Source organism: Coregonus clupeaformis, chromosome 24, assembly GCF_020615455.1.
Source record: "Coregonus clupeaformis isolate EN_2021a chromosome 24, ASM2061545v1, whole genome shotgun sequence".
NCBI lineage: Eukaryota > Metazoa > Chordata > Actinopteri > Salmoniformes > Salmonidae > Coregonus > Coregonus clupeaformis.
This window is the reverse complement of record NC_059215.1, coordinates 9,260,245-9,273,037: the sequence shown is the minus strand read 5'-3', so window position 1 is coordinate 9,273,037 and position 12,793 is coordinate 9,260,245. Positions and strand designations below refer to the sequence as shown.

At 46.1% G+C, this 12,793-nt stretch overlaps 1 protein-coding gene across 4 annotated transcripts in view; it reads right to left on the bottom strand.

Moving 5' to 3' along the window:
- LOC121538500 (calmodulin-binding transcription activator 1-like) overlaps positions 1-12,793 on the bottom strand; it is a 543,809-nt gene that overhangs the window by 234,301 nt on the left and 296,715 nt on the right. For all 4 annotated transcript variants that reach the window (XM_045207028.1, XM_045207029.1, XM_045207030.1 and 1 more), the window contains exon 5: positions 4,794-4,929. In XM_045207028.1, the coding sequence (XP_045062963.1) occupies positions 4,794-4,929 (136 nt within the window). The remainder of the gene's footprint in view (positions 1-4,793; positions 4,930-12,793) is intronic.

Below are 12,793 nucleotides of genomic sequence, written 5' to 3'. Positions count from 1 at the left end.
CAATATGGACGAGCGGTGGCTTCAAAGCCTCTCACTGGCCAATACATAGAATCAGCAATACAGGGTTTATATACATCATTGGTCTAAACCCTCAAGGTCATGTGATATGGGACGCACTGCAGACGATGTGTTGTGGTGTAGCCGTGTCCATCCTCATGTAGCGCTCCCAGCATCCACCCTATTACAGCATAAGCAGCTAACGTTTTGACATTTGTCTTCATTATTATCAATGACCAGAGGCGATTGATTTACCAGCATGCTCCATTAGCTTCCTTCATTGCACAGTTGCACGGCTGAAATCACGCATTAAGACAGATTCAACATGGACTGACATGTTAGGAGGAGCGAGGAGCAGGCCACTTTGATTATTTAGGGGATGGTAGGGGAGAGGGGAATGGAACGATATTGGCATTAAGTTCTAAAAGTGTGGAGGCGCTTGCCTTCCATGCACCTAAGCAATAGAGTTTATTCCAATCGGTATAATTAGCCTGTGGTAATGAAAATGGTCAAAGGCACTGCCACCTTCACTTAAGAGAAATTGATCTGTGTTTGGGGGAGTTTATTAATGTTCCTTAGTTCGGTTTGCTGAATCGTTTGTGACAATTCTACAAAATACGTTTTGCTTTCACAAGTCCTGAAAATAACCGTTTCAGGATGTGATTTGCGAGACGCGCATTCTATATGATGTTAGTAAGCTAGCTCGCTTGTTTACAATGGGCAAAAAGTTCCATGCGACTCGCACTGCTGCGTCACAATACCTGGTACTCTGGTCCTGGATCTTGGACCCGATATTCACGCAGGTCCAGGATTCGTTTCAGCCAGGATTCGTTTGTGTTTCACACATGCTTATAGCTCGGATCAGGGTATCAAACGCTCTAGGATCCAGATCATACAGATATGTGAAAGCACCCTAAAGCTCCGGAATAATAAGGAGAGGGGAGGTGGTGGTGGAGGGCTGTTAAAGAGCAGAGTCCACATTAGAAGCCAACAGGAGGTGGATAATGGCTTTAGTCTGACAAGACCGGATCTAGGATAATTTGGAGTGTGTCTCTGCTATTACACAGGGAGAAGCCAGGAGATGCTATTGCTATGCTCAACCTGTGTTTAAAACGCTCAATGACATCATACTTTAAAGGCCCAGTGCAGTCAAAAACGTGATTTTCTTGTGTTTTATATTTCCACACTATGAGGTTGGAATAACATTGTGAAATTGTGAAAATGATGATAATGCCCTTTCTTTTTGACCATTTTGATTGGAAACAATCACAGTAAGTTGCTAATTTATCCTACTGTCTGGCCAGCTCACCTGGAGTGATGGGGGAGGCATCAGAGAGGCAGGCTGCTATTTCACGGCCTGTTAAGCGCTAATGCCGCAACATGCCCTGCGCTCCAATTCTAGGGAACAGGGAGCATTACCGTCCGGTTCTCAAGGTTCTGTCTGTCTGGACTGTGGCTGAGAGGTTGGAGGGTAGGAGGGGAGGAGGGGAGGAGGGTAGGAGGGGAGGAGGGGAGGAGAGTAGGAGGAAAGGAGTATGGAGGGACCAAGAGCGAGAGATTGAGGGGGGAGAGAGGTAGTGAGACTGGGAGGGACCAGAGAGAGAGAGAAAGGGAGAGAGAGAGAGAGAGAGAGGGAGGGAGGGAGGGAGAGGGAGGGAGGGAGAGAGAGAGAGAGAGAGAGAGAGAGAGAGAGAGAGAGAGAGAGAGAGAGAGAGAGAGAGAGAGAGAGAGAGAGAGAGAGAGAGAGAGAGAGAGAGAGAGAGGGGAGCCATAGTTGACATGGCCTGCTGAGCCAGCGGTCTGGAGTAGACAGGACAGCAGCACGGCACATGCTGACATCCACTCCCGCCGTGCGCCGCTGCCTCTTACATGCCCCTGAAGGCCCCTCACTGCCGGGCCCATGCTTCCCCTCTCCTCTCCCCTCTCTTCACTGGGGCCACTGAGCACAACTAGCCTGAACCACCCACAACACTTGTCTTCTCTGTTTACTAACTCAAGCCTGTGTAACAACCACAGCTTCTAATAGGCCCTGTCTGGCTGGAGAGAGGAGAATGTTTAGAGCGAATAGAGGACAGAAAGAAGAGGCTACTGCTGTATAGTAGAGTCCTAAACTCTCTGGAAGACTCTCTGTGTGTGTGTGTGTGTGTGTGTGTGTGTGTGTGTGTGTGTGTGTGTGTGTGTGTGTGTGTGTGTGTGTGTGTGTGTGTGTGTGTGTGTGTGTGTGTGTGTGTGCGCGTGTGTGTGTGTGTGTACAATGTGTTTGTGTGTACTAAGTGTGTGTGTGTACAATGTGTGTGTGTGTGTCTGTTACAGTAGCCTAGTTTTACCCTGTCTTTCCGCTCTGCCTCTCTGAGCACTACTGTCATCCCAATAAGGTTCAATGGTCTGAAATAATGTAGCAGTCAACTTTTACAGCTAGCTGTTATTTGTGCCTTACTAGAATTCATTTTACAGGAGTTCATCTTTGGGGACCTATAAGAAAAATACATCCAGTGTGTGTGGTGTATAAATAACTAATCTAACCAGAATGGCTGAGTTTGAGCCATTCCCTACAGTGCATTCTCCCCTGGAGTCCTCCTGTCCTGTCTGTACTGTACCATACTCTCTTAGAGAAAAAGGTGCTACCTAGAACCTAAAAGGGATCTTCGTCTGTCCCCATAGGAGAACCCTTTGAAGAACCGTTTTGAGTTCCATGTAGAACACTCCGTGGAAAGGGTTCTACATGGAACTCAAAAGGGTTCTTCTACCTGTAACCAAAAAGGGTTCTCCTATGGGGACAGCCAAAGAACCCTTTTGGAACCCTTTTTTCTAAGAGTGTGGTATACCAGACCAGGGTCCCGTCCCCGCCCCCGTCCCCACCCCCGCCTGGGTGCAAGGTTTTGCCCTAGCACAACACAGCTGATTCAAATAATCAAAGATTAATGATAAGTTGGTTATTTGAATCAGCTGTGTAGTGCTAGGGCAAAAAACAAAACGTGCACCCAGGGGAAGCCCCAGGACCGAGTTTGGAAACCATGTACTATACTCTGTACTGTCCTGTCCCAGTGCTAAAGGCTAAGGTCAAGACATTTCTTTGTGTTTACAGTAAACAGAGCTGAAGAGGACTGATGGATCACAGATCCTGTCCTGTTCTGTCCAGGGCTGTAGAGCAATTGATGGATCACCCATCTTCTCTGTCAGGGGACTGCACGGGGTCACACACGTGTGCGCAGATGCACTCACTCACGCACACACATACGCGTGCACAAAGGCAAACACACACGCGCACATGCACACACACACACACACACACACACACACACACACACACACACACACAGGCACAGTGACACCACGACTCAGGTCAAACATGCCTGGGAGGTAACAAACACACATGCTGTCCTCTGTACATGTTGAAATGTTGTGGAAGCTGTGTTCCCTGTGGTTCTACAGCCTGAATACGTCTCTAGCTGATCTCTGCTGAATTCACCTTCTCTCTTGTAGATGCCTCCTCTGCCCACAGCAATTAGCCTAAAGTGGTTTTCCATAGGAAATCACAGGGAGAGGTGTCAGAGGAGTAGTGTCCTCTACTGAACCATCTCTACCATCTCTCTCACACACAGGAAGCATTGTGAACAGTGTGACTCCAGAAAGAGGTGTGTTTTTGAGTCACATGCTTTATCTGCATAATGTGACCTCCATCTGGACTTTAACCTCACTAATTATGTGTTCTCCAGCCCAGGCATATGGAAGGGGTTAAAATGAGTCTGAATCCACAGTGAGATTATTGCATATGTACCAAAACAGCATATCAGACTAGATTTGTTTGACATGGACGTATTTGACTTTCAGATCACAAATAACTAATTCCTGAACTGAGCGCCGCAGGCAGAATTATATCTTACATGTAGGCTTAGCATTCTCACAAAGAGTGACATTAATACTTGTTTAAACAACTGTCAGACAACATTATCAGAGAGTTGCACGCGCAGACACAGACAACATTGAGCTATTTCCCCTGAGTGACAGTCCTGTAGAGCAGAACCAATACAGAGCAGAGCCCTGTGTGGACATTGTCTGGGGTTTGTCTCTGTCACACACGGCACTGGCCACACCCTGTGGGCTTATGCAGATAGAAACACCCATCCCTTACCTACACCCACACCCCGCTTCTACCCATCCACACTCCTGTGCCCCTGGCACCAATGCCTAAGGCTAAGCCGGCGAGAGAAACAAAACCCCAAAACCCCAAATTCAGCAGTATTTAAAACAAAGCGAGCAGAGTGAGTCTGGCCCTAGGTTCGTGGGAGCCGCTCCTTTTCATGTGTGTGACTGCTGATAAATCAACCAGGGTGCCAGCTCTGCACCACTAACCCAGGCTGGGCCAGGGTAAACCCGGTTGGGACTGGGCCTGCATCGTGCCTGCTGGTTAGGGGGCAAGGTGGCATGGAGGGGAGTGAGGAGGGGGCAGGATGCAGGGTTGGGCTCAGCATGGAGTGTACTAGCTAGTGAGGGAGGAGAGAAGATTAATGTAGTCTCTGTGGAGCAAAGGCAACATACTGCGCCTTAATAAGGTACAAACAATCGGTTCCACTCCGCTGCCTTCCCAGGGAACAACTATTGTTGTGCTGCATTGTTTCCCGGCTCCGCGTGGCTCCTGGGAGATAGCAGGGCTAGGACCCAACTTCAGCATATAGCTGGCTGTCTCTCTCTTACAGCCAGGGGAAGACAACTTAGTGTCAGCCTGGGTTTGTCTTGTCCAGGTTGGGCCAGGTCCCATCCATCCCTCCATCTCTTCCTCCCTCCCCGTTCCTTACCTCCACTCCCTGGACTTTGAGCTTCATGTGATCCTCCCGCGTGGTCTTCCCATCTTTCCTCTTCTTCCAGCAGTAACCATCCTTTCTGTACTTCACCTTCTTCCTGTTGTACAAGATCATCGAGCCATTCTGTGGCCTGGATCAGAGAGAGAGAGAGAGAGAGAGAGAGAGAGAGAGAGAGAGAGAGAGAGAGAGAGAGAGAGAGAGAGAGAGAGAGAATGTTTTGTCAAAGCTTCTGCTGTGGGATTCATTTTAGAGATGTATAAAGAGTCTTGACATACAGCACATCTACTGCGAGACAGAAATGCACTAGCGACTTTAGATGACAAAACGTCTTTATGGTGTTTAACACGGCTCGCATGTGCTTGGCTCTACCAAATACTTTTTATATAGAATGATTATACATTCTGTACACACATAATAATACACACACAAGAATGCACACACTCGCTCTCTCACACACAGTACTTTGTTGAAGCACCTTTGGCAGCGACTCCAGCCTTGAGACTTCTTGGGTATGACGCTACAAGCTTGGCACACCTGTATTTGGGGAGTTTCTCCCATTCTTCTCTGCAGATCCTCTCAAGCTCTGTCAGGTTGGATGGGGAGCGATGCTGCACAACTATTTGGCTGGGCCACTTGTCCCGAAGCCACTCCTGCGTTGTCTTGGCTGTGTGCTTAGGGTCGTTGTCCTGTTGGAAGGTGAACCTTCGCTTCTGTCTGTGGTCCCGAGCGCTATGGAGCAGGTTTTTATCAAGGATCTCTCTGTACTTTGCTCAGTTCATCTTTCCCTTGATCCTGACTAGTCTTCCAGTCCCTGCTGCTGAAAACATCCCCATAATTTGATGCTGCCACCACCGTGCTTCCCCGTAGGGATGGTGCCAGGTTTCCTCCAGACCAAAGAGTTCAATCTTGGTTTCATCAGACCAGAGAATCTTGTTTCTCATGGTCTGAGAGTCTTTAGGTGGCTTTTGGCAATCTCCAAGCGGGCTGTCATGTGCCTTTTACTGAGGAGTGGCTCCCGTCTGGCCACTCTACCATAAAGGCCTGATTGGTGGAGTGCTGCAGAGATGGTTGTCCTTTTGGAAAGTTCTCCCATCTCCACAGAGGAACTCTGGAGCTCTGTCAGAGTGACCATCGGGTTCTTGGTCAACTCCCTGACCAAGGCTCTTCTCCCCCGATTGCTCAGTTTAGCTGGGCGGCCAGCTCTAGGAAGAGTCTTGGTGGTTCCAAACTTCTTCCATTTAAGAATGATGGAGGCCACTGTGTTCTTGGGGACATTCAATGCTGCAGACATTTTTTGGTACCCTTCCCCAGATCTGTGCCTTGACACAATCCGGTCTCGGAGCTCTACGGACAATTCCTTCGACCTCATGGCTTGGTTTTTGCTCTGACATGCACTGTCAGCTGTGGGACCATACATAGACAGGTGTGCCTTTACAAATCATGTCTGATCAATTGAATTGACCACAGGTGGACTCCAATTATGGATGATCAATGGAAACAGGATGCATCTGAGCTCTATTTCGAGTCTCATAGCAAAGGGTCAGAATACTTATGTAAATAAGGTATTTAAGTTTTTTATTTGTAATTCATTTGCAAAACTTTCTAAAAACCTGTTTTCGCTTTGTCATTATGGAGTATTGTTTTTAGATTGATGAGGAAAACAATTAATTTAATCAATTTTAGAATAAGGCTGTAACGTAACAAAATGTTGAAAAATACAAGGTGTCTGAATACTTTCTGAATGCACAGTATACACTGGCTACCAGTACCGAGTCAATGTTCAGGGGTACGAGGTAACTGAGGTATATGTGTACATATAACTAGGAATAAAGTGACTAGGCAACAGGTTAGATAATAAATAGTAGCAGCAGAGTATTTGATGAGTCAAGAAAAGTTAGTGCAAAAAGGGTCAATGCAAATAGTACGGGTAGCTATTTGGTGAACTATTTAACAAACTGTGGTCAGATTTGCCAAATGGAGGGTGAGGGAGAGCTTTGTATGCATTTCTGTGTGTGGAGTAAAGGTGATCTAGAGTTTTTTCGCCTCTAGTTGCACAAGTGACATGCTGGTAGAAATTAGGTAAGACGGTTTCAGTTACCCTGCATTAAAATCACCGGCCACTAGGAGCACCACCTCTGGATGAGCATTTTCTTGTTTGCTTATGGCCCTATACAGCTCATTGAGTGCAGTCTTAGTGCCAGCATCGGTTTGTTGTGGCACCAGACCCACTCCAATTTGCATACCGCCCCAACAGATCCACAGATTGCACTCCACACTGCCCTTTCCCACCTGGACAAAAGGAACACCTACGTGAGAATGCTATTCATTGACTACAGCTCAGCGTTCAACACCATAGTGCCCTCAAAGCTCATCACTAAGCTAAGGACGCTGGGACTAAACACCTCCCTCTGCAACTGACGGGCCGCCCCCATGTGGTAAGGGTAGGTAACTACACATCTGCCACGCTGATCCTCAACACGGGGGCCCCTCAGGGGTGCGTGCTCAGTCGCCTCTTTACTCCCTGTTCACCCATGACTGCATGGCCAGGCACGACTCCAACACCATAATTACGTTTGCAGACGACACAACAGTGGTAGACCTGATCACCGACAACGATGAGACAGCCTATAGGGAGGAGGTCAGAGACCTGGCCGTGTGGTGCCAGGATAACAACCTCTCCCTCAACGTGATCAAAACAAAGGAGATGATTGTGGACTACAGGAAAAGGAGGACCGAGCACACCCCCATTCTCATCGACGGGGCTGTAGTGGAGCAGGTTGAGAGCTTCAAGTTCCTTGGTGTCCACATCACCAACAAACTATCATGGTCCAAACACACCAAGACAGTCGTGAAGAAGGCACGACAAAGCCTACTCCCCCTCAGGAGACTGAAAAGATTTGGCATGAGTCCTCAGATCCTCAAAAAGTTCTACAGCTGCACCATTGAGAGCAACCTGACTAGTTTCATCACTGCCTGGTATGGCAACTACTCGGCCTCTGACCGCAAGGCACTACAGAGGGTAGTGCGTATGGCCCAGTACATCACTGGGGCCAAGCTTACTGCCATCCAGGAGCTCTATACCAGGCGGTGTCAGAGGAAGGCCCTAAAAATTGTCAAAGACTCCAGCCACCCTAGTCATTGACTGTTCTCTCTGCTACCGCACGGCAAGCGGTACCGGAGCGCCAAGCCTAGGTCCAAAAGGCTTCTTAACAGCTTCTACCCCCAAGCCATAATACTCCTGAACAGCTAATCAAATGGCTACCCAGACTATTTGCATTGCCCCCCCCCCCCCCTCCCCTACCCCCACCTCTTTTACACTGCTGCTACTCTCTGTTTATTATCTATGCATAGTCACTTTCACTCTACCTACATGTCCATATTACCTCAAATACCTCGACAAACCTGTGCCCCCGCACATTGACTCTGTACCGGTACCCCCTGTATATAGCCTCACTACTGTTGTTTTACTGCTGCTCGTTAATTATTTGTTATTTCTTTTTATTTGTTATTTTATTTTTTACTTATCTATTTTTTACTGAACACTTTCTTTTTTTTTACTGCATTGTTGGTTAAGGGCTTGTAAGTAAGCATTTCACTGTAAGGTCTACACCTGTTGTATTCGGCGCATGTGACAAATACAATTTGAATTGATTTGAAATAGACAGCTACAAAAAATATAGATGAAAACTCTCTTGATAAATAGTATGGTCTACAGCTTATCATGAGGTATTCTAACTCAGGCGAGCAGAACCTCGAGACTTTCTTAAAGCTGCAATTTGTAACTTTTCATTGAAAGCAAGTCTAAGAAGCGGAAGATCTGTTCTATGCTCAGTATTTTTATGCTTCCCGTTCTTAAGTTTCTTTTTTGCATATTTTACTTTCGGTTTTGTACACCAGCTTCAAACAGCTAAAAATGTAATATTTGGTTATGGAAAAGATATATACCAGCGGTTAATATGGTACAATGATTCTCTACACTATACTTGCTTGTTTTGTCACATAAACTGAAATTAGGTAAACTATTAGAATTTTAGGAAATGGCGGAGTGAATTCTGCATAGTGCATCTTTAATATTAGAGATTGCGCACCTGCTGTTATTTACAAAGAGACACACACCTCCCCCTTGAGTTTACCCGAAGCTGCCGTTCTGTCCTGACAATGCATAGAAAAACCAGCTAGATACAGTGGGGAAAAAAAGTATTTAGTCAGCCACCAATTGTGCAAGTTCTCCCACTTAAAAAGATGAGAGAGGCCTGTAATTTTCATCATAGGTACACGTCAACTATGACAGCCAAATTGAGAAAAGAAAATCCTGAAAATCACATTGTAGGATTTTTTATGAATTTATTTGCAAATTATGGTGGAAAATAAGTATTTGGTCACCTACAAACAAGAAAGATTTCTGGCTCTCACAGACCTGTAACTTCTTCTTTAAGAGGCTCCTCTGTCCTCCACTCGTTACCTGTATTAATGGCACCTGTTTAAACTTGTTATCAGTATAAAAGACACCTGTCCACAACCTCAAACAGTCACACTCCAAACTCCACTATGGCCAAGACCAAAGAGCTGTCAAAGGACACCAGAAACAAAATTGTAGACCTGCACCAGGCTGGGAAGACTGAATCTGCAATAGGTAAGCAGCTTGGTTTGAAGAAATCAACTGTGGGAGCAATTATTAGGAAATGGAAGACATACAAGACCACTGATAATCTCCCTCGATCTGGGGCTCCACGCAAGACCTCACCCCGTGGGATCAAAATGATCACAAGAATGGTGAGCAAAAATCCCAGAACCACACAGGGGGACCTAGTGAATGACCTGCAGAGAGCTGGGACCAAAGTAACAAAGCCTACCATCAGTAACACACTACGCCGCCAGGGACTCAAATCCTGCAGTGCCAGACGTGTCCCCCTGCTTAAGCCAGTACATGTCCAGGCCCGTCTGAAGTTTGCTAGAGTGCATTTGGATGATCCAGAAGAGGATTGGGAGAATGTCATATGGTCAGATGAAACCAAAATAGAACTTTTTGGTAAAAACTCAACTCGTCGTGTTTGGAGGACAAAGAATGCTGTGTTGCATCCAAAGAACACCATACCTACTGTGAAGCATGGGGGTGGAAACATCATGCTTTGGGGCTGTTTTTCTGCAAAGGGACAAGGACGACTGATCCGTGTAAAGGAAAGAATGAATGGGGCCATGTATCATGAGATTTTGAGTGAAAACCTCCTTCCATCAGCAAGGGCATTGAAGATGAAACGTGGCTGAGTCTTTCAGCATGACAATGATCCCAAACACACCACCCGGGCAACGAAGGAGTGGCTTCGTAAGAAGCATTTCAAGGTCCTGGAGTAGCCTAGCCAGTCTCCAGATCTCAACCCCATAGAAAATCTTTGGAGGGAGTTGAAAGTCTGTGTTGCCCAGCGACAGCCCCAAAACATCACTGCTCTAGAAGAGATCTGCATGGAGGAATGGGCCAAAATACCAGCAACAGTGTGTGAAGACTTACAGAAAACGTTTGACCTGTGTCATTGCCAACAAAGGGTATATAACAAAGTATTGAGAAACTTTTGTTATTGACCAAATACTTATTTTCCACCATAATTTGCAAATCAATTCATTAAAAATCCTACAATGTGATTTTCTGGAAAAAAAATTCTCATTTTGTCTGTCATAGTTGACGTGTACCTATGATGAAAATTACAGGCCTCTCTCATCTTTTTAAGTGGGAGAACTTGCACAATTGGTGGCTGACTAAATACTTTTTTTCCCTACTGTATATATTATCCTTGTTCAGCAATGGCTCCCAGAAACATAGGATATTACAGTTCCTCAGGTCCTGTTGATAGGATAGTCTCGAACTGAGCTCGTCCAGTTTGTTCTCCAGTGATTGTACGTTCGCCAATAGAACGGAGGGTAGAGGCGGTTTATCTACTCGCTGACGTAGTTTCGGCAGGGTGCCCGCACGTCGGCCTCTCTTGCGCCGTCTCTTTCTCTTCTGAGTCTCGGTACGTCCTGCGCCGCCGACTCGTTGAAGTAGAAATCTTCCTCCAAATCGAGGTTAGTGATCGCTGTTCTGATGTCCAGAAGCTCTTTTCGGTCATAGGAAACTATTGCGGAAACATTATGTACAAAAAAAAGTTAAGATCAGAGCAAAAAACACTAAATAGCAGAATTGATCAGGAGCCCGTAAAATGGCAGCTATCCATTCCAGCACAATTTTTTCAAATTGCTGCTGAGGACAGAAGAGGAGCTGACTGTAGAGGAGGGCGAAGCCATCCGCCACACTCACTGCACACAAGCTTCAGCTCCAGTTAAGAGTGTGATTGCACAGTACAGTCGCTTCTCTCGCCTCTATTCTTCTGAAATAAACAAAAATAATACCAAAAACTCCCACAAAGGAAAAAAGGCCTGCTGCTTTGTGATGCTACTTTGCAAATAAAACTAAAGAAAAACTAAAATTTGCTCACTCGTTTTGCATCGGGTGTTATTGTTTCATAGTTATACTTTTCCATGGTTTTATTTATAACGGGGCATGCATCATCTTTCATGGCTGCTCACAGGGCCTGGTTCCTGTTTATCTTGCTATTGCTCATCAATCATCTCCCCTCCCAGGACGTATCTCAGGGGCCAAAGGAGGGTGGGTGGGGGGGGGCCTGACAGCACCCTCTAATGAGAGACGGCACTCAAACCATGCCATCCTCAATCCTCTATCGCTTTCTATTTTCTCTTTCTCTCCGTCTCTCCCCCTCCTCCTCTCACCGCCAGTCGGTTGGAGCTAGAGATGGGTGCCAGGGAATACCTTCTCCTCCTCCCTCTATTCCTCTCCTCCCTCTCGCTTCATTGGTCTCCAGATCCCTCAACTCCGCTCTTCCTAACCCTCCTCTCTCATTCTGTCATTCCATCGTTCATCCCCCCTTCACTATCTGTAACCGAACAGATAGGTTCCCTTCATGACTTATACTGTATATTTACAAATGTGGGGTTTTGATGAGGTTTAGTCCTGTGATAAAACCACTCTCTAGTGGAAACTAAGATACATCTATGGTTCTCTGGCATATGGCATGTTCTCTATCCACACACAGTGAGTATGGACATCATGATAGCCAATGACTCGAACACAATTCTATAACAAGGTATCACTATTGTGCAGCTATAGGATAATGTATATGGTGATTTAAGCCTCTTGTGACAAATGTCATCTGAAGGTCCCCTGGCTGTCTAGAAGACTATTGCAGACATCAGCACCATGTCAAGGTAATCAAGCAATATGATCTCTTTTTAATGAATGCCCAGACACACTGGTCAAACTACTTTTGTATCGGCATTTTGTTTGTTTCCCTGGAGATACATTCTCTGTTCATCCTTCAAAAATACAGGAACCATGCGTCTTAGAATGTTAGACAAAAAGATGGGCCAGGAAGAGATAATGCAAAAAATAAAATGACTTAAGGCAATCTGATCTCCTCAAGATCATTGCAAATTGGGGTGAGGCTTTTGTGTCAGAGGCCCTGCACCTTATTTATCGTCTCGGTGTGCAAAGTTATCCGCTCAGCTTTCTTAGGGAGGAAGAGTTAGGGAGATGCTGTTTTCAATGCAGGGCGGTCTGGTCTGTACTCTGTACCCAGAGGAAAGACCTGCAGGAGCTTTAGACTCCTTTACTCTCTGAAGTACTGTAGCTATGTCTAAAGCACAGGCCTGAAAACGCACACTTTGCAAAGAAATATGTTCTCTCATTATCGCTCATCCGTCCCCCCACTCTCTCCCCCTCTTTCCCTCTCTCTCTGCTCATCTTCTACCTCTCTGTATACTTAGGCGTTTCAATTAATCTTATCATAATTATACATATTTATACATGGAGGGAAAATGCTAACTGCTCTGTTATAAAAGCAGTGTGAGGAGGCCCTCTGTCTCAGACGCCAAAACGTGCCCGATTATTATGGAAATACACCACCATCCCTACATACGCACACACATGCACAAACACACACCTCTCC